This window comes from Psammomys obesus, unplaced genomic scaffold, assembly GCF_907164565.1.
Source record: "Psammomys obesus unplaced genomic scaffold, mPsaObe1.curated_primary_1811, whole genome shotgun sequence".
NCBI lineage: Eukaryota > Metazoa > Chordata > Mammalia > Rodentia > Muridae > Psammomys > Psammomys obesus.
The window spans coordinates 51,992,017-52,014,126 of record NW_026585644.1 but is presented as its reverse complement, the minus strand read 5'-3'; the positions used below and the strand labels follow the sequence as shown (position 1 = coordinate 52,014,126).

Sequence of the window (22,110 nt, the reverse complement as noted above, 5' to 3'; positions counted from 1 at the left end):
CTCTCAAAGTGGCTCCCTAGCGTCAAAACATTTCACGGAAAGTTGTTCTCTGTCTCTCCCTAAAAGGTTGTCAAGCGAGCCTTACATGAGCAGAGTCTAAGAGAAAATTACCAAGCAGGGATGCTCACATCTCCTCTCAGTTCTCCTATCCCTAAACAGTGGAGAGACAAAGTGAAAAACAAGTCACATGCCTTTAGAGATTTAAGAGTGACCCGGGACAAATAGAAGACTCACCTCCAAATCAGTGAACTCATCCATTCTAGGCCCTGCCAAGGAAGGAAAGTTGCCATGAAGTATAGTCCAGCTAGCTTCAGTCTGTCACAGGGAGAAGCTATGAATAAAAGCACATGGTGAGTTCCTTCTTGTGTTGGATTAATATTATATAAGGTTTTAAAATATAATATTTTGTTAATCCTTTGAGAATTGCAGTGTGTTTTGATAATACTCACTCCTAGACCTCCCCCTAATTCCTCTCAGATCCACCTCCCCATACCTCTTGCCAGCTTCACAACCTTACTTTAAAAAATAGCCTACCCAGTTTACTTTGAACTGCCCACACACTCATCCACTGGAGACCCACCAGGGACCACATTCTTAAAGGGAGCTGACTCTCTCTACTTCGGAAGCCATTAATTGACAATAGCACCTTAGGAGGAGTTGGGGCTAATGACCCTCTGTCCTCCGTCTTAGAATGTTGACTGGCTAGACCTTGTGCAGACCACCTAGCTGGAATGAGCTCATGACTACAACAAGCTTGCCATGTCCAGAAAGCACTGTTTCACTCTGGTCCATTCCAGCTTCTGGTACTTACAGTCTTTCTGCCCCATCCTCTGCAATGGTTCCTTAACCCTGATAGTAGGAGGAAAGGCACATACAGATGTCCCATTTCTTTTTTAGCACACCATGACACTTACTCCCTGGTCAGTTATGAGTTTCTGAACTAACTACCATCCATTAGACAAAAAAAAAAAAAAAAAAAAAAAAAAACTTCACTGATAAGGTCTGAGAGCAGCACTAATCTAAGGTCATAGAGATAGGAATCCAGAGGGCATTTTGATGCTATGTCCATTTAGAAAAATAATAGTAATTTACAGGCCTTAGGGGTCTGTGAGTGCCGCAACCATGCGTTCTCAAAAAGCCATAGCACTAGACCTGTATTTCTTCCTATGTAATGGGCCTTAAATGCGACCAGAACGCAGTTGTTTACCCTAACATTCATGCCACTATTGCATACATGGAGGATCTTGCCACATTGGTCATTGCTGTAATTGATAAAGTTTACAGCTAAATTAAACTGTTGATGACTTTTTTACTGTCAGCTGCACAGAGCACCTTCCAGTAGTATGAAAGCTAGCCATCAGGGAAGAAACCAACTTGGTTAGTACTACCCTGATTTCTCCATGTTCTGCAACCAAAGCAATATGGTTTTATCCTTGAGTTCTTGTGGGCAACTAAGAGCAGTAACAATAGCCTGTATTATTTTGGGGTCTTCATGTTACCCTGACCAACAACTTGAGAGGAGTATCCCACTCACAGCATTGGACTTTTTGCTTAACAAACTATAGCTTTTGGGAAAGAAGGACCTAGAAGTGAGGGCAGAACTTGGCCCACAGCTCAGGGTGAAGATTGCCAGGTGTAGAAACGGTGTGAATGAGTCAGGGACATGTGAGGCAAGTCCAAGAAGCACAAGCAATCAGATTTGCCTAGGGAGACACTATCCAGAGGGACAATATGAGCCATGGGCACAATTTAAAAGTTTCTAGTAGCCATATGTAAGAAGCTTTTTAAAGCTGAAATGAATTTTAGCAAACTATTTAACACAGTGTATGTAAAATATGATCACCTTAATTAGCAAGCAATTCAAAACTTATTGAGATATTTCACTTTTTTCTTATCAAGTCTTCAACAATTAGTGTTTTTGAGACTTGCAAGTCACCACAGTTCAGAAACATTCTCAGCAGATTGTGGCCTGACCACATGTGGGCTAGTGGCTGTCGTACTGGACAAAACATGTCTAAGTGTGTGAAAATGGGAGAAAGTACAAAGGTTAAGACATGAGTACACTCAGTCTAAGACTTTTGTTGATGGTTTACTAGGCCAAGAGACATTACAGAAGATACTTGAGCACTAGAATGGCTGCTGTGGTAAATAAAAGAATGAGTGCTGGGCTATATAATGTTTTTTATTGGCCCAAAGGTTATCACAGAGGTATTATTTAACCTGCTATCACAAATAATAAGACATAGACACGTTACATTTTATAATTACCTTATTTACTTTGGACCAGGCCTATACTTCACCTATGCTGGCTCAATAACTTCACCACCCATCTCCCAGCCCCCATCCAATGCCATCTGCCTTAATCCTCCTCATCTGGTCGACCTTTCATCCATAATCCCAAAGTACTTGCTTGTATTCTTCATCTGGGCCTTTTCACGACATTATTGGAGTCCGTCCTCTCAGCACACGTGCTTTGGTTTTTTTTATGTTTTGTTTTGTTTTTGTTTTTCACAGGAACCCATCATAGCATCCTCCTTCCTCTTATTCTCTCCTGTCCCGGAAGTCCAGGGACCTTAGCTGTGTCTACCCCACTCTGCCCTGTCCAGGTATAGGCCGTTTAACCAATAATCAGGTATAGTAACTTATGCAGGTTTACAGAACAAGGATAGGTTTGCATGCGAATGTGCTCTTCTGAGCAGGGACAAGATCTTGGGGGCCAGTAATTAGCATTAAAATACATAGCACCAGGCCAACCCCCAACAAGTGGCAGAATGAGAGTTGTCAGGAAGAGGAATAGAAAAGGAATGAAGAAATCCAAAGGAAATTGAAAAAGAGCCATTTAGGAGACCCAGAATGATTCGGAGTGGAGATTGGTGGAGAACGAAGAGGTTGGAAGAACAGGCTGGGTAGAAGCAGAAGCCAGCAGAAACCACGTGCTTGATGACAGAAGAGTTTGTATAAACACCTGGAAAATTCCCAAACAACATGCAGTGTTAAAAGCAGTGACGGCACTTGGCCAAAAATTGGACAAAGAGAGAAAACCCACTCTGGAGGGCTTCAAGGCTGCATCTTCAAGCTCAAGTCTGATGGTGCACCCTCAAAAACATCAAGGGCTATTTAGAAAGTAAGATTTTTCACAGGAAAAGCAAAAGACTGTATGGTTGGCTGACTTGATTCTTGGCAAATACTACACTAGAGCAAAGATGTGGAGGCCAGTATCAAGATCCGTCCTTGAATTATCATACGCCTCCAGAGTCACTGCCCTTTTCCCAGCGTGAGTCTGCCTCTGTGTAGTGAGGAACTGAGACAAACAGCCTGTGAGGAGCCCCTTGCCCTGGTTCACAGATCTAGTGCAGTGTTTCCAGCAGTCATCAGATCACGTGGTGATCACGTTGTTTGAATCGTGTGAAAGAGAGTTACATGGAGGGTTCACAAATCATGCCATGCGACCCGTTACACATGGGTGGTTTATTAGGGGAAGGGCTCACAGAGATCTTCTCTGGACAAGGCAGGAGAGAAAGAGAGAGAGAGAGAGCAGGAGCTCCGAGTTCTCTTATACGGCGACCCAGAGCATGCGTAGGTAGTTTCCGGTTGTCAGCGGGTGGTCTGGTGGCCTCACAGATACCAGATAACCAGTTGTCAGGTCCCTTGGGGCTGGCCGTAGAGATGCCTGCTTACAGATCCCAACATTCCTCCCTTTTTGTTTTATTAAAAAGTGAGAAACTAGGAAGGGGTGATGGTTGGGGAGGGCATAGGGGCAACCTTTGCTCTTCAAACTACTTCCTGCTGATTAGGGGCGTCGTCATTCTCAGGGTACAGCTGGTCCTCACCATCAGGGTCATTGTCATCTGGTTCTGTGGGCAGAGGTTGATAATCCTGTAGGAGTAACTGATTAATGGTTTGTTTGGAGAATTTTTGATTTGTTGTTGGAGGACTGTAAGCAGGGTGCAAAAAGCAAAAGCAGAAATTCAAGCAGGAAAGGTGTGACAAAGGGCAGAATCCATTTCCACATGGGGCTCTCAAAGGCCCAGGAGCTAGAGGCCTCAAGCAGTTCCCTTTGTTTTTGTAAATCTGTCTGGAGTTGTTGGATTTTGTCTTTTACTATACCCGACTGGTTGACATAAAAACAGCATTCCTCCTGGAGGAAGAGGCAAAGGCCACCTTCTTCAGCTGTGAAGAGATCAAGTCTGCGTCGGTTTTGAAGTACTACTGCTGCCAGCCAGTTAATCTGTCCTTGGAGGGTTAGTATTGTCTGAGCCACTTGCTGAAAGTCCTGGATGAACTGGGAAGAAAGCTGATAACACAAAGTTAGGGAAATGGCAAGTCCTGCTGTCCCGGTCCCAACAACTGCCATGATTTCTGCAACAGCCAGGAGGGGCAGGATTTGAATTGCCCTTTTATCCTTCTGGGCAACCATTGAGTCCACGACTGGGATTGGTAGGGGCTCCTTTTCGTTTATCACCCCCAGCTCAGGGAAGAGGAGTACCAGCATGCAAACTCTTGAGCAACAAGCAGGCAGATAATGGTAGACCTGAGTGCCACAAAGAATTGAGGTATTATTAGCAGTAGGTCATTGGGGTTGAGATGAGTATCAAGGATTATAGTTTTATTACATTCTAAGGAACTTAGCATTCCTACAGAGTTTGTCCTGGACGCCTTGAAACAGCTTGCCACGCCAAAGAGAGTGATATGAGAAAGGTAGGGGGTTGTGGCAACATCAGAGTCAGGGCAGTTAGTAAATGGTGAAGTGAGGTTATTTGACAGAGTCACCGCAGAAGCTGTCAGGGGTATTTCTGAGTCTGTCCCAGGTGGGACACACAGCCAGCAAGCTTTAAAATGGCCCGGTTGGGTCACATTTAGGAGCTTGTGGGCCAAGGTCAGGGTCTGAAGTAGGAGATGAAATGACAGGTTTGTATTATTTAGGAGAGGGGATGTCAGAGAGGTAATGACCCTAGAAGAGTGTTTAAATACCTTCTCTACTTCTCCCATCCCCAAAGATTGGGTAATTGGGACATATTTTCTCTGGATATGATCATACTTATCAGTAAATAGGGTGTGTATCAGTGGTAGAGTTTTCCAGCGAAGCCTGCTTCCCATCTGGGTTCCCACGGGTCTTGGATGTATAAGTAGAGAGTCTTTTTGTACAGATGAAGGAGCTTCTTCTGTGCTCGTGCATGGATTTAGCAAGACCAGTATAGGCAGCCTCCATACCTGTCCAGCCATTTTTTGCAATGATCCTTTGTTTGATCAAAGAGGAAGCAAACAAAAATTCTATCAAATAAGAGAGAAGAAATAAATGTGGGGGTGATGGCTATTTCAATCGGCTCCTGGCAGCCTCCCATAGAGCAATTTCCCGACCCTATTTGGAGAGACTGCTTATTATCAATGATGGTTTCTTGAACCTCGAATCTCCATATGCAGGGATTACCTTGGACAGAAATAGGCAAGAGGGAGAAGAGGAAAGATACATATCCAATCCAGTAGGGTTGAACACAGCTCCTGTAGTGAGGTCTCATTTCTCTGGAACTGGAGACAAGGCGGTTGATCCTGGTGTTTTCTGGGGCTTGGGAGAGCAGGGTCCTGTTGGAGTTGATATGTAGGAAGGGGCATTGTCTTGAGAGGGGGTAAAAGGCTTGAGGTGGGATAGATGAATTCAGTGAAGGAAGCTCTCAAGTTTAGCAGCTGTGGGGGTGACAAGAATCACTTTATTTTTTTCCCCAACAGAGATAAGAGTTTATTCTGGAGGGAGGATTTAGGTCACCCCAAATTCCATGTTCCAACACAATAACACTTTTATGAAGTGTTAGCAGTAACAGAACAAAGAAAGTAGATAAAGATAAAATACATTCATTGAAGGTCTGGAGAGATGGCTCAACAATTAAGAGTGCCGGCTGCTCTTCCAGACAACCCAGGTTCAATTCCTAGCACTCACAACAGGCTCATACCCCGCTGTAACTCCAGTCCCTAGGGATCTTACCCACCTATAGCCATCCTTGCCCAGGTAAAAGCAGGGGCCAAGGTCTCTGTCCCCAAAGGGACAAAGGATGGCTACTCAGAGTCCTCAGCGGGAACACGCCTTCGTACCTGAGTTTACCCTCTCTCTGATGCCCCTAATTGGAGTCTCCTTTCCCTAGCACCTTACAGGAATCACCTCCTTCCACAGCCCTATCTTCTAACAGAGGTTACAACAGGTCCCAGCCCTCAAGCGCTTTTAGAACCCTGTTCCTGGGGCCTGGGAAAGCTTGTATCAGATTCCAGAATAGAATGGTACAGAGACCATGCTGTCCAGCATCTAGGCTGATTTGGAAGCTGCCCAGCCTCTCTAGGGACACTCATTGCTGGAAACCACGTGCCTGCTAGGAGGAAGCATGAGTCACAGGAGAGGGGATATACAGCTGTTGGTGCTGACATCCACCATGACTCTTGCCGGATTCTTGCTGTGTAGTCAGGTGATTTGACTTTCGGGATTTTTTTTTTTTTTTACTCCGGGATTTTTGTTTTTTCTTTCCCTCTAGTGGGCCTACTTTGAGGAGGTGCTTCAGTAACCGCACTTACTTCTACTTCTTGGTTATACTTTGAGGATTTTCGACACATAGAACTTCAGGGCAGAATCATAGAATCAGCTTAACTCCGGAAGGCGCTGTGCTAGTTACTGTCGTTTAGCCCAGGGTAGCCCGCGGTGGAATCCAGAGCGTTCCACGGGGCATTGTTGCTCGGATTTGGACATCGGCTCACCCACTCTGTTAGCTCCATATTTTGTGGGTGGCTGGGTGGGGGTGACAGACCTTTACTGTGCCCCAGTTTCCTCCTCTGTAAAATAAGAGTGGCATCGTGCCCGGCTAGCAGGGTCTTTCTGAAGTGTGAGTAGGTCACCACACCTGCTTTACCGTGTCGGGGGTCACTGTTCCCAGCTCCCATTGAGAGCCGACTCATCCTCGCTGGGTGAGTCTGACTGCCAGCGTCCTCGCCTCTTAGGGCCTGAGTCACCACGCTGTGCGTCACCCGTCACCCGCGCCTCTGCTCCGCAACCTGCAAACTCACCCTGAGTCAGCGGCCGGGCGCGTCCACTGAGCGCATCCGGGGGTGCACAAGAATCACTTTAAAGGGTCCCTGCCATTTAGGAAAAAGAGATGGGGCCTTTGGTTAGGAAGAGAGAGAAGGACCTGGTCCCCAATGTTAACAGGAGATGGAGAGGGGTTAGTGTATGGCCATGGTAAACAGTGGTCAGTAAAGACCCATAGAAGAAAACAGAGATGACAGAGTCAGGGAGAGGCGAGGATTTACTTGAAAGACCAGGAGTTAGGACTGGTCTCCCATACATGAGCTCAAAAGGTGAGATAGATAGAGGTTTTGGGGGGAAAGCTCATAGCCTGAAAAGGGCCAGGGGGAGGAGTTTTACCCAATTGAGGTGAAGCTCTTGTGATAGTTTAACAAGAAAGTTTTTTAAGGATCAGTTAGTTCGTTTTATTTTTCCTGAAGACTGGGAATGGTATGGAATATGAAACTACCAAGGAATGTAAAGGGCTTTAGTTAAGGTCTGGGAAACCTGAGAAGTGAACTCAGGGCCATTGTGTGGCTGGAGGGAGGTAGGAATTCCAAAACGTGTGATAATCTCATGGAGGAGATCAGAAACTACCTGAGCTCTTTTGTTAGTAGTGGGAAAAGCCTCCACCCATCCCGAGAATGTGTACACCAAGACCAGGAGGTACTGAACACGTTTGACTGCTGGCATGTGGGTAAAATCAAGTTGCCAGTCAGTCCCAGGGAGAGAGCCTCTAGCCAGGTGGGTAGGGAAAGGGGGCTACGATATCCTGAGTTAGGATCTGAGGTCTGGCAGATCTTACAAGAGGCAGTAATGGATTTTAGGAAATGCAAGTCCTCAGGGGTAGGCTGCAGGTGAGCCCTGATGAAGTTAGACAAGGCTTGACTGTTAGGATGAAAGAGCTGGTATAGATAGAACAGAATCTGACTAGTGTCAGGAGAGGTCAGGGGAGATGTGGGTTGTAGTGTAAGGATGTTCTGTGGTGAGTGGGATGAGCCCAGGCCTTTAAGTGCCGCAGCCTTAGCTGCCTCATCAGCCCGGTTATTTCCTTTGGAAACTATGGAATTGTCTGTCCAGTGGGACCGGCAGTGGACTATTCCGATGGCTGTGGGAAGGTGGGAGGCTTCTAGCATGGCCATAATTTGGCCTGCATTCGTTACAGAGTCTCCCTTTGCTGTAAGTAACCCATGCTCTCTCCAGATGGCAACATGGGAGAGAAGAATATGAAAGGCATATTCAGAGTCTGTGTAGATAGATATTAAGGAGATTGTCCCTGGGCTAATTGGAAAGCTCGGGTAAGAGCTATTAGTTCGGCCTGTTGATTAGTGGTGTGGGCAGGGTGGGCTTGTGCTTCAACCACCTCAGTATCCGATACTATAGCATAGCCCACTTTTTGAGCTCCCTCATGTACAAAGGAGCTGCCATCTGTGTACCAGGTATAGACGGCCTGAGGTAATGTGCCCTCCTGTATGTGTGAGGGGTGGGGCAATAGCTCCTCTAAAGTTTCAGTGCAAGAGTGAAATGGGGAATAGTCAGAGTTAGGTCAAGGAAGAAGGCTTGAAATATTAAGAGGTGGGCATGGTTGGAAAGTTAAGGTAGAGTCTTCTATTAGCACCACCTGGAGGGAAAGGACCCTGAAAGGAGGTTAAGTTTGTAAGCCTTTATATGTTAAAAGGTGAGACAGATTGTGAGAAGAGAAGACAGTAATAGGTGACCCAAAAGTTAGTTTTTTTGACTCTCAAATAAGGAGCTCCGCAGCCACTAGGGCATGAATGCAGGGGGCCCATCCTTGTATTGTCAGGTCTAATTTTTGATAGGTATGCTACAGGTGCAAAGGAGGGTCCCAGTTGGTGGCCCAGGGCTCCAAGGGCATATCCCTCTTTTTCTGTTACATAGAGGGAGAAGGGACGAGTTAGGTCTGGAAGATGTAGGGCTGGGGCCTCAAGAAGAGCCTGGTGGAACCTACGAAAGGGCTTAGTAACAGGCTTAAAAAGGAGTTCATGCAAAGGGCCTAAGGCTGCCTCATATAAGGGACGGGTGAGAAGGGAAAAGGAGGGGACCCAGGACCATAAGAAACCAGCCATTCCCAAAAACGATAAAATTTCTTCTTTATTAGAGGGAACTGCCAGAGACCGTATTAGGTTTTTTCTATTTAGGGTGATGTCCTTGTGGGTCGAGGTTATTGTTAGTCCCAGGTAAGTGACCTCAGAGGTGGATAATCGGACCATGGAGGGTGAGACCTGATAGCCCCTGCTGGATAGGAAGTTTAAAAGAGCAGAAGTGTTAGTTTGGCTAACTTGTAGGGATGGATTGCAAAGGAGAAGGTCATCTACATACTGTATAAGTTTAGATTTAAGGAAAGATAAGGAGAGTAGATCAGAAGCTAGGGCTTGGCCAAAAAGGTGTGGGCTGTCCCGAAATTCCTGGGGTAGAGCAGTCCAGGTAAGCTGAGTAGAAACAAGAGTGTCAGGGTCAGTCCAGGTAAAGGCAAAGATATTTTGTAAGTGGGTGTCTAAAGGAATAGAGAAAAATGCATCCTTGAGATCCAGAACTGAGAAACGGGAAGTGCCTGAGGGGATAGTAGAGAGGAGAGTATAGGTATTGGCTACAGCAGGGTGAAGGTGGACGACTGCAGAGTTGAGAAGCCGGAGGTCTTGAACCAGGTGATAGGCTCTATTGGGCTTTTTAACACAAGTATGGGGGTGTTAAAAGGAGAGGAAGTGGGGCGAAGGAGCTTTTTTCTTAGAAGGTCAGCAATAATAGGCTTAAGTCCCCTGAGGCTCTTGAGAGGAAGTGGGTGTTGAGCCTGGGCAATATACCATGTAGGGTTCTGTAGCTAAATGACTACAGGGGAATGATGTCTCGCCACAGAGGGGGTTTGGACATCCCAGACCAGGGGGGCCACTTTAGAGGCTGGTAAAGGAAGTGACATGTCACAACTGGTAGGTAGGGTAGCTAGGAGGAGGAGAGAGGGTGCTGGCAAGCTCGGGGTCAGGCGAATGTGTGGAGTAAAGGAGATAGAAGCTCCCACTTTGGCTAAAAAGTCCCTTCCCATTAAGGGAACTGGAGAGGCTGGTATTACTAAAAAAGAATGAGTCAAGGGGACACTCCTGAAAATACAATTGAGTGGTAGAGTCTGGCAAAGCTGGCAAGGTTGTCCCTCTACCCCAACAATGGAGGAACTACAAGGAAAGGTTGGTCCCCAGTACTCTTTAGGACTGAGTAAGTGGCTCCACATGGAAAGAGATAGCCCACCCTGATACCATGATGATTACCCATGGCTCCCTTTTAATGATGGCAATGGTCGTATCAAGGGAACGTGGACACCTTCAGTCATCTGTAGCCAGGCCTAAGATATCGGCCGGAGGGCAATCTGAGAGTGATGCCCCCATATCATGGGAGAAACGTTGGCAGTCAACACCCCAATGTTCCTCTTGGTGGCATTTTGGACATGGCCCCAGTGGCTTGCGGGGGTTAGGACAAGCCTGGACCCAGTGATCCTTTTGACCACATTTGAGACAATGACCCAGTGGTCCTCATGCCTTAGAAGGCAAGGGAGCCTAGGTAGTGGCTGAGGCCGGTTGGCTGGCCAGCATTTGGTATTTTTGCTTGTGGGTTTTTTCATCTCTCCATGGTACACCTTAAAGGCCAGCACTAAGACTTCTGCCTGTGGAGTCAGAGGTCCCCTTTCCAAGGTTTTAAGCTTAGCCCTGATGTCGGGGTAACTTTGAGAGAAAAAAATAGGTCATTAAGAGTTGTCTGCCCTCTGTACCTTTGGGGTCTAAATTAGTGTGTTGTAAAAGGGCCTTTATAAGGTACTCTAGGAATTGAGACAGGTTTTCCTTTCTGTCCTGAATGACCTCCTGGAGCTCTTCATAATTAACTCGCTTAAGGGCCACCTTTCGGAGACCAGCCAAGAGGTAGGTCATGAACTGATCTCGGGCTAAAATGCCTTCCAGAGTATTATAATCCCATTGTGGATCCTGCTCGGGTACCGCCTCAACCCCAACTAGGTGTGAAGCATTTGTTTGGTGAACCTCATCTGCATGCATTCTAGCCTGTTTCCAAACTCACCTGCATTCCTCAGGTAATAGGTTATTGGTAAGAATCATATATATGTCATGGAAGGTGAGACTATAAGATTGAGTGAGATATTGAAATTCTTTAATGAAAGTAGAAGGATTAGAGGTCTAGGATCCTAATCTCTTTTCTACTTGAGAAAGTTCAATTAATGAGAAGGGAACATGCACCCTAATTAAGCCGTCTATACTAGCTACCTCCTGAAAGGGAAGAATTGAGGCTGGCTTTGCGAAAGAGCAAGAATGGGTAGCAGGGGTGATAATAGTTATCGGTGGGGTGAATGTGGGTGCCAGAGTAAGACGATTGGGACAGCCTATTGCTGGGGAGGGGGGATGAGAATTTTGGAGAAGCCTAAGGGGAAGAGGAGGGGGAAGACACCAGAGGTTGTGAGGATTTTGGAGAAGCTGAAGAGGAAGAAGCTGGGGTTGAGTTCGGTGAGGTGAGGTTCATCTGCAGGGTCAAAGGTAGAGAACTCTTGAGATTGAGACTTTATAGCTAGAAGAAGTTGGGTAGGAGAACAGGAAGACCAGCGAGTGGAGAAGAAAGCTTGAACATAGGGTACCTCCTTCCATTTACCAGATCGCTGAGAGTAATTAAGAAGATCAGTAAAATATTGGGATTTAATGTGCCGTTAATTGGCCAATTTGTACCCTTATCTAAAGAATATGTAGAACAAGTTTTATTACAGATGTGTATGAGCTTAGAGGCCTTTAACTCAGGCTCCATGTGTAATGTTTTAAAATTCTCCAGAAGACATCCCAGTGGGGATGCTGTGAGAACGGATGTCTGGGTGTTCCCCACTGGGAGACAGAGAAGTCAGTGACCTTCCAGAGGCATCCCAAAGACAAGGTGTGACTCAGTCTAGATGGTCCTACCTGATCCAACAGCTAATCAGCTTTTGACCAGAGATCAGGGGCACAGTTACCCAAAAGAGCACAGTCCACATAGCACTAGAATTTTCCTGTGCAAGTGAGAGGGGAGGTTAGAAGAGACTGTGCGTGGGAGGCTCTCCCAAGGGAAAGGGGGCCCTAAATTGAGGTCCAGCAAAAAGGGTCAACTGTAGCCAGTGAAGACGGTGGTTGGGGGTTCCTCTGCCTCAAAGGGTACTGGGAAGTTGCCGGACTCTAACCAATGGGGGGAACTCACCAATTTAGCTGGTGTTGGATGTCATGGTAGCAATCTGGTTGCCAGAAAGTGGGGGTCACGGCGGATTTGGAACAAAATAGGTCTCCAGCCCTGGTGGGGTGCCAGCACCCCCCACATGGTGTGCCCACTGGAGGAACCTATTCCCGGCCAACACACCAATGCTAGAATTGTGCGAAAGAGAGTTACACATCGAGTTCACAAATCACGCCATGCAACCAGTTCCATGTGGGAGGTTTATTAGGGGAAAGGGTCACAGAGACCATCTCTGGATGAGGCAAGAGAGAAGTGGGGGGAGCTCCGAGTTCGCAACGGTGACCCAGAGCATGCGCAGGTAGTTTCTGGTGGCCTCACAGTTGCTGGATAACCAGTTTGTCAGGTCCCTTGGGGCTGGCTGTAGAGATGCCTGCTTACGGATTCCAACACACGTGGGCATCATTTTCGGGGTGAAGGGGCCACTCCAAGATTTCCAGATGTAAAGCTTCACTAACAGGTGCCCACTTATTCCGACCTCATGTTGAGTTAGTGCGGACGCCTCAGCAACCTCCAGGTCAAATCTACCACCTAGAGGCTACCCCTAGTGATAAAGTCACCTTAGTAGCGCCATCCATTGGAGCACTCCACATGTAAGTCACTTAAACAGAGGAAAACCATTTCTATTCCATTTTAATTGAAAGCAAGCTTTGTTGTAATTGCTGAAAGGGTCTGAAAAGAGAAGGGAAATCTTGTATCTGTTAAATGTAAAACAAACCTTATTTACTAAACATAAAAGTATTAATTAGCATTCTTTGAATTTAAATACACATGCCCATTTTGCAACAAGTTTATGCACAAAAAGTTTTTTAAAAATAAGCTTTGACCTCTGAGTTTTCTCATTTTCTCCATTCTAAAATTCAGGGTGTAGCTTTAGCAATAAGGTAATGATCTGTAGAAAATACATACGTGTTTACAGCATTCTCAAAAAGATAATGTGAGTGGTGTTATTAAAGAGTCAGGAGGTGGTTAATAAAGCCATTTCACTTCTGTCCCACACTGGGCCGCAGGAATGAATGGTAAGAGCTCCCACAAGGTGATCAAAGAATCTACGCAGGCTTTGCGGACTTCAGGTGAATGCTGGATTTCTCCTCATGCCTTCCTCTCCCTCTCACACAGCTCTGTCCAGGAGTCCCGGAAGGTGGGGCTGCCCAGGGAAGCAGGCTGCCCCTCAGGGAGGTGAGAACCCTGCAGCGATCATTTGCTTTCTACAACCAGAACCTGTCTTTATTTTTTTAAGTGTCAATTGAAGTCTATGTTTTTTTCATTCACCTAGAGAGTTTGCTATTTAAAGGAACCCTGCAGTGAATCCTTCTGTAGAACAAAGACCTTTTGATAATTCAAATATATCTCAATTGATAGGTTTTCTTGACTAAGGATTTCTAAATCTGTCTGCTTCCTTAAACACAGGGCACTGGAGCCCTCCTGAACAGTAAACTAACCTGACTTTGAGAGTTGGTTAACAAGCCAGTGAACTGGACAAACTGGCTCCTCCCAGTGGAGGAGCTGTTTCTGCTATTAAACTCAAAAGAAAAAGAAAGAAAAAAACAGAACTAATCCCATCTTTGAGGACCTAAGAGACACTAAAAATGACTACAGAAGGTATAATAAACTGACCTTGTTTTCTTCAAGGAAATTGGTTTTATCTGAATGACATGAATTTTCAGTTGCTTAATTCTGTCACAAGGTTCACTAGGGTGTCGGCAATTGGGGCTGGGTAAAAACAGGATACAGTTACAGCCTGAGTGTTTTTTAAAGTGCCTAGCATGAGCTCCTGAGATAGGATGGTCCTTCTGGGATGGCCCCCATGAGAAAGAAGGTGGTGCTTGCCTCTGGGGCTCATGAAAGAATTACGAGGTAGCAATCTTAGGATGAGGGCATATGCCCTGGAGCACCATTCCATGGAGGTGGCAGATAAAGAGTGAGCCTATGTCTTAAAGGATAATTTTGGCAGCCCACCAGAGCACCTACTGAAAGAAATAACTGGGCAGAATGCAGCCCAGTACGGGGTCCTCATCTGTGCCTAGAGGCACAGTTTGACAACCAGACCTCAGCAGCATGAGCTACTGAGTTAATCCTATGCAGATAGCTAAGAACTGGGCTGGGGTAGCAGTGTTCCCTCGGGAATGGGGATCTGGTGTTTGGGATAACAGCAAGGAAGGACTAGATGGGGTCTGAGGTTTACAAGCAGACAACAGGATAAGGCAATTGGGTAAAACGAGCATAAAAATGGCATGGAAGGGGCAATAGGGGCATCCATGCTCTCCAGAGATGGTTGTGTCCCACTTAAACATGCCCATGGCTTAAAGGAGTAGCAGTGTTCTACTTTCATTCTGACAGAAAGCAACTTGAGGGGGAAAGTTTTATTTCAGCTTATGTTTTCAGGTAACAGTCCCTCATTGAAGGAAGGAAGGGCAGGAAACTTGGAGCAGAAAGCATGAAAGGACACTACTTACTGGCTCCCCTCTGGCTCCCTCACACTGCCTTCCTAGGGATGTGCAGCGCACAGCAGGCATTCATCAAGACAGCCTCTCACAGACAAGGTCATTATTTGTCTGAGGCTCCCAGATGACTCAAGCTGGCAGTGAAACTAGCCAGGACATGCAGCCACTTACAGGACCCTTGGACTACGAGTGGCTTCATTCCAACCCCGCAGATTTGAGACTGCTTCTTCAGTTTGAGCCGCATGTGGTTTGGGACCCACAAACTGGATTACTAAATAGAAAAGCTCCCAGAGCTGACAAAGCTGAGGCAGCCTTGCCATCCCGGCTAAGTTACCTGTCGTAACCTGTACTGCACAGGCAAGTGGGGTTCCATCATGATCCAGGTGTCATCAGCAACAGCGCATGGTGCCTAGGCTGTTCTCACTCAGAGAACACCCATGCTGCAAGTTGGACTCTGTGGACCCAATATTCCTGTGTTACAAGCAAGAAGATAGATACGTGTAGTTAGAATACTTTATTATGCTGAGGGTCATTACACAAGGCTCACACTCTGTATAAGGAATTAACCATTCTGTATAGATTAATTAAATGCAAAACATTAACACAGCAGCAGTTTTCTTTAACCAGCTAGTTTCCCAATGATTGACACAGAGAGACTATGATTTATTATTAAGCTGTAGGCACTACACTGAACAGATTTTGAGCTATTACTCTTAAAACCTACATCACTTGCCAATCTGATGAATCCTGGGTGGTTTCTGCTCCATCAGTATGTCTTCATGGCATACTTCCCTTGACCTTGTGCTCTAATTCCATCCTGTCCAGCCATGAAGCTCCTTCCTCCTTCTCTTCTCTCTCCTGCTACTTCCTCTGCTCCACATGGTCTCCTGACCCCAATCCAGGGAACCTAAGCCGGATCTACCTCTTTTCTGCCCAGTCATAGGCTTCAGCATCTTTATTAACCAATTGGTGATAACTGGGGAACATTCCTTACATCACATGGACAGAAGAGATAGTTTAACATTCATAGCAACGCCCATGACAGGGTGGTAACCAGGTCTCTGAGCACTGAAATCAGCATCTGAAAACAGTGCACAAGACCCTCCTCCAACAACACTCTAAATCCCTAACTGTGGTCCTAAGCCCACCTCCCCAAGCTCACCTGTGAGACATATCCTTGCTGAAAGTCAGGTCCAGTCTCTAGCAGAACTCTCTTATTTCAGGATCAGGATCCTGGGGGAAATTCCCCAGCTGTAGGGCAAATCTAGGTGCCATCTCTCCAGATGTGCTAAGCAGAGCATTGCTCTTGGTCGCTGCTTATATACTGTGCAGTGCTCATCATGGGGCTTTAGGGATATGTCTGGTTATCTTGAGTGAGTGATGTCATTGGGTTCTGGTTATCAGGTGCATCCTTGGGTGTAATAGGGATCCTGACTAAGGTATTTTTAAATATCTAAAAGACCTTTTTTTACTATGCTTATTACACTCTGGGTTCTTCCCACTCATCCTAGACACTTTGCTTCTTAATCATGGCAGCTAATGATAAATGAGGAATAAGGCCCCTTCTGTGGCTGCTTTTCCTTATTCTCAATCACCAGGTCCCCACCCCTGCATCCCTCTTCCTTAGGAATAGATGTATAGTTAGGAGTGCCATCCATTCGCTTTAGACAGAACAGGAAAGGGTCTTCTTTCACCTTCTCTGCTATGTGCCTGGCGTCCATTCTTTTCTAGATGCTGTCCTTGAGAGCTGCCGTCCTATCCTGACTCTAGACTCATTTCCCCCTTTCTTCTTGACTTCTGCTCTATTTTAACTTTCTACAGGGGTTTCTGACAGCCACAAATTTTGGAGAATGAATGTATGTCTAACTTAAAAAAAAACATGTGAATGGAAAGAAAAAGAAGCACTCAATCAAAATACAAATTTTTCATCTTTTACTTCTCAGGTACAGGGATTTAATTAAGCATATTTCTTCATTGAGTTAACATCATCATTGACCACTGGAGTCTCTGATTTTAGTTAATTCTTGAGTCCCTTTCTCTGGTTTCTGCTCTCTCTCTTTTTTTTTTTTTCAACATCAGTAACAATCTTAAGGTGTGTTCATGTGTTTTATTTTTAAGTGTTTAGCATTCATGGAAATAGGATTGTAGGCTTATTTAGATAATTGTTCCTATTGCTAAACGTTCCTGGCACCATGGAAAGAATAATTTAGGCATCCATCAGGAAAAGGGACAGTCAAATGGCTTTTAACAAATCACAGCCAGGTGGAAGGAATAACTCCAACAGGGGTATCAATCAAGAAGGCAGCACCCTCAAAGAGAGGACATCCAAATGGGTACTAACAAATCGCAACAAGGAAGGAAGAAGAGCTTTACTCTCCTCCAGCACAGTAGGTTAACTATGGCAACAATTAATTGACTGCTTCAAAATGGCAAGCAGACGATTTTGAATGTTTCCCAATTTCCACCACACACACACAAACACAAATGATGTGTGTCTGAGGTGGTGGATGTACCAATTACTCTATCTAACCCATTATGCATTGTATACCTGTGTGAAAATGTCATGATGCCCCTCATAACTATGGGTCAATATTTGAAAAGAAATGTGGGTCATGTCATGAATGGGTACTTTCAGAGATGAAAAGCAGACACTTGACTGCACAGAAAATGCTGTCAATTGAAGACCAGTCAGAAATGAAAACATGACATCTTGGAATAAAAATATGTGCCAGTGGGAAACCATTTTGAATATGGATCCATGGGACCATGTTGCCTGAGCTGCTTCACAGGAATGCTTCCGCTGTGAGGGTGCTAGGCAGCTCTTCGCTCCGTTCTTTCCTCCTCCTCTGGCCCCACCTCTTTTGGCCCTAGGCCTCTTTCTTCACCTAGCCACATCCACAAAGACACCTGCTGTCCACTCGGGTCCTTTTGGTGGTGGGTACTCTTTATTCTCATCTCAGCTGCCTCTCTTCTGCAAAATCGACATCAACTGGAAATTTTCATCTTGCACTGGGGACAGCCAGTGCATGATCTACAGCTACTCTCACTTCAGTCCAACCTTTGCTCCTCATCCCTCAGGCCTACATCAATCAAGAGCTCAGGCAACCTCTCTGGTCAAATCTAAACCAAACTGCTCCTGCGGGAACCACAGCATACTCCCATTTGGAAGAGGAGGCTGTGTGCCCAGAGGCTTCAGCTGTGAGCTCCATTTGCATGAATAAACAGCTCTGAAGGGTTCAGCTGAAGCTTTTGTGTAAACACTCTCCAAAATATGTTCTGTGCTGCATTATCTGCCGCAATAAAGACTCTGGAACCGGAATTTGGCTGTCAGTTTTATTGATGCTGCATGGGGTACAGTAGAATACAGCTTTCTTTTTTGGAAATTTATTGGCATGGCAGTGCAGAGAGCAATAAAACTGTGTTTTTAATCAGTAAGCCAAGCGGACATGATTCCAGGAGAAATATAGGAAGCAAACATGCCATGGCAAGGAGGCTTCTCCCTCCACTGCCTCTGCTCTTCTGAGAGCTCTGGTTAAATAATGATGGGAGAGCTGCTTGGTGGGACTGCCCTCAAGAACAGAACTAGAGAAGCTTGTTTGCATGGCTTTTCTCTGTGGCCTCTAAGAAATGGTTGAGTGAAAGCATTTTACAGAAATAAGTTTTCTGAAATTCCTCTGCATTATCTCCAAGGAAGGAACTACTGGGAGGTGGCTTTGTGAGAGGAACAGAGAGGGCAGAATATTCTTCCAAGAGAAGAAAGCTATGCTGCCTCTTTCCCAGGAGAGAAGGGGTTAGGGTTCAAAAGGGGTTAGGGTCCCTTCAGTGCGGTATTGCCAGAAGAAAGGGCATTCTGAGGCAGCCTGCTTGGTTGATGGCCTGGTCGATTTACTCAGTCAACCTCTTTGCAACTCAACGTCTTCTGTTGCCAAAAGGAAGTTCTCATTTCCCTCCACTGTCTCACTGTCATGTGGAATAAATAAAGCCATAGGTGGTGTGCATAACTCACACACACTTACAAAGGCAGCAGGTCCCCTCTGTCACCTGCCGATTGAAGCCTATCAGAGGTGTGCTTTCCTGATGGCTAAGGCAATCACTACTGTACAGCTGTGTGAGCAGCCAGGCTAGTCTCATGTGCGCTTTTGCCGGAAATGTCCTGATCCACTTCCTTCATAGCCTTGGGCCATTGCAAGTACTCATCAAATGGCTGACTATTCATCCTTGCCTGATGTAAGTTATCTCACATCAGGTTTTTTGGGGGCTTGTGTGCCACTAGGCACTGGCTTTCTGTGACTGACTATCACTTGTTTATCGATACTTAAGTCCTGTACAGCTTCACAAACAGCTGTAAGAATGCTTAGGTAGTCGCTGTGGCTGTGAGTGTCTGAAGAAAAACCTCTCATAGATACTCCCTCAAATGATATGAAATGCCCATGAATTAAGCATAGGAGGAAAGGGACCAGGTTCAGAAACTGGCATCAGCTGCCTGGGGAAGGTAATGGCAGTAGAGACAGGAAGATATGGCCAATGAGATAGAATCGTATTTTCAGTAGAGCTTTCTTCTTCCACCCACATGACTTCTGACTGTAATTCCCCCACTTGTTTCCTCACAACTCCAAATAGCTTCTTGTCCATCTTCAAAGCCAAGCAGAGAAGAACACTTGGGAACTGTTGATAGTTGTCTACTTGATGCCATGCCCTGTCTAGGGCTATCTTATTGAACTCTCCCAACAGTTCTATAAGATGGGAATTGTTACTCCTATTGTATTGATGAAGAAACTAAAGCAGAGTGCTTACATGAATGCTTGGGCTATGTAACCAGGACGGGGAGATTATATACCAACATTTGTCATTTTAAGCACCAAATTACACATTTTGATAAGGACCAAGAATGACCCCTGGCATAATCTTCTACTGACATGGCTTAGACCTACTACCCAGGAAGTGCAAGCACATGTGTGCATGTGTGCGCACACACACATGCACACGCACACACACAAACACTACACACACACTACATACACATACTATACACATACAGACACCACACACACATACCATACACATATTGCATACACACTGCATATATACACGTCACACACACAGACACACTTCACACACACTACACACACATACTACATCCTACACATACTCACATGCGCGCGCACACACACACACATCACATACTATTCATGGACTTGAAAAACAGCTATTCCTAACCCTTAAGCTTTGACCTTTTTCTTTTCTTTCCCAGATCACTCACCTATCTCCCTGTCAAAGTAATCCCATCACAAGCTTTCAGGGGACTTAATGAGGTCGTGAAAATGTAAGTAAGATACTGCATATCAAAGACATTTATAATTGAAATAATGATTTTTTTTTTCTAAGAGAAAGCACAGTTGCAAGGGGATAATTTTTTTAGGAGAGAAACTGTGTTTAGGAGACCCAACTATTTTTATCTTTATAATACAAATAATATCTATGAGCCTTTGAAGAAATGGTATGATTTTCAAGAGTCATTAAAATCCAGATAATTAACCTTGCTTCAAAGAATTGAATGCATTTTGATAAGTGATGATATTCTTTTTAAGTAGAAAAGAGATAGATTCCAATCATAAAAGTTCCCTTTCTGCTACAGCAGCTATTCCCTGATGTCACTTTTTTATAACTCCCACATTGATGAAAATGTTAGAAATTTATTGTGTATCATAAGAAAATCATTGTGTCTAAAATAAAGTAAGTGCTTAACAAAAGCACAGTATTTATAGCTGTGCTAATGAAAGGCATGAACCATGTGTGAAGCAGTCCAGTGATGCTGTATGATCTCCTGTTCCTCAGAGGGAACTTCAGTCTCTTGTTCTGGGGTTTCCACTTCTAGAGGGGCATAGACCTCAAACACAGAAAACTCCCTAGGAAAGAGAATATTGCATCATCCTCGTTAACATAGCCTGAGCCAAGGTAGCCTAGCAGCCTTTTCATCCCCACAGGCCACCACTAAATAGTCCCAGGCACTGCCAAGTAGATTTGCATACCCAAAGAAGACTAAACTGACTGTCTGAGCTCCTTAGGAAACCTCTGTTGTTCCTTAAGGTATCAGTAATGATAACATTTAAGGTATAATCATTATCAAGAGTATTTCCTGCTCTTGGAAAGGACTGGAGTTCAGTTCTCAGAATCCATGCTGTGTGAACGGTAACTGTCTGTAATTCCAGCTCCAGGGCCATCCAGTGCCATCTTCTGGCCTCTGACAGTACCACTACACCCATTTATATACACAGAAGGAAATACACACAACACCTAAAACAAATCTTAAAAACTGTAAGTCCTCAATAACAGTGTGTATTACAGGAAACTCACTTCCATCTGCCAGTGTGGGCTTCTGTGCCTGACCCGCTCTTCTGCTCTAAAGTTTAGGTGTTGAGTTTTCATAACTTTTGGTGCACTGAGACCTTCTACTAAAAGCAGGCACAGTGGAGGAAGCAAACCATCAGACAGAGAAGAGAAGAAACAGCCCAGGAGCCATCCATTACAGAGTCGTTGCCTTAGGCTCTGCCTTTCTGTGAGCTGAGGGTCTTGTGGCATCTGAAGTCTTCAGTGAGCACTAACCTTAGAAATGCACAAACCCACACTTGAGGACTGGAAACTTTGTTCTCAGCTGGCAGCAAATGACAGCTTTTGTGAGGATTGTGACATTACCAGCATGCTTGCATTTGGTCTATGACAAAACTGATTCATTTACATTTGTACCTTCCTAAAGAAATAAATTTAATCAGTAGTCTACTTGCACCCTTATTCATTCAATCTGTAGCTATGTACAAGGCAATATGAAGCCACAGGGGACTCAGGAATAGAAAGCATTCCTTGTCTTCAGTTTGCTCACAGAATGAAACATTTGAGGAAAAGGATGATTAGAATCCAGGATGTGATCTGATAGGAGCTAACTATCTTGAAAGAGCCTCAGAAAAGAATTTTGAGAAAACAAGAGTTAAAAGTTACAAAACAACTACTTCAATCCAAATTAAAACCTTGCTGAAGTGATGACCGGTACCTCAGAGATCTCAACCATAGCCTTGAAACCTCATGTAAATTCCATTAGGGTATTGCTTTCCAGAGCTGTCAAGCAAGGAAACCTGACCAGAGATTTTTTTTTTTAAAGGGCCTATGAGCTTCCAACAATGTATGATTCAGAGTATGGTACGATAATAGACTTTTGTATAAATGGGGGAACTGAACTTATAATTCATTTGCACTGGAGTTATAGACACCCATTGGTGCTTCTAAGGGAAATGTTAGCCCTTAAAGGTGTAGGGACAACTTCTACATTCCCGTCCCTTTTCAGAGGACGCAGAGGTGTATCTAGGGACTGGGTCA

General features: G+C 45.1%; 1 protein-coding gene and 1 long non-coding RNA gene across 3 annotated transcripts in view; one reads left to right on the top strand and one right to left on the bottom strand.

Moving 5' to 3' along the window:
* Lhcgr (luteinizing hormone/choriogonadotropin receptor) overlaps nt 1-22,110 on the top strand; it is a 59,475-nt gene that overhangs the window by 8,156 nt on the left and 29,209 nt on the right. The window contains exon 2 of the mRNA XM_055623082.1: nt 19,994-20,065. Coding sequence (XP_055479057.1) covers nt 19,994-20,065 — 72 coding nt within the window. The remainder of the gene's footprint in view (nt 1-19,993; nt 20,066-22,110) is intronic.
* LOC129688325 (uncharacterized) overlaps nt 12,502-22,110 on the bottom strand; it is a 28,600-nt gene continuing 18,991 nt past the window's right edge. For both annotated transcript variants that reach the window (XR_008721917.1, XR_008721920.1), the window contains exons 2-3: nt 15,077-15,213; nt 12,502-12,970 (exon numbers count right to left, since the gene is read on the bottom strand). This is a non-coding gene — a long non-coding RNA (uncharacterized LOC129688325). The remainder of the gene's footprint in view (nt 12,971-15,076; nt 15,214-22,110) is intronic.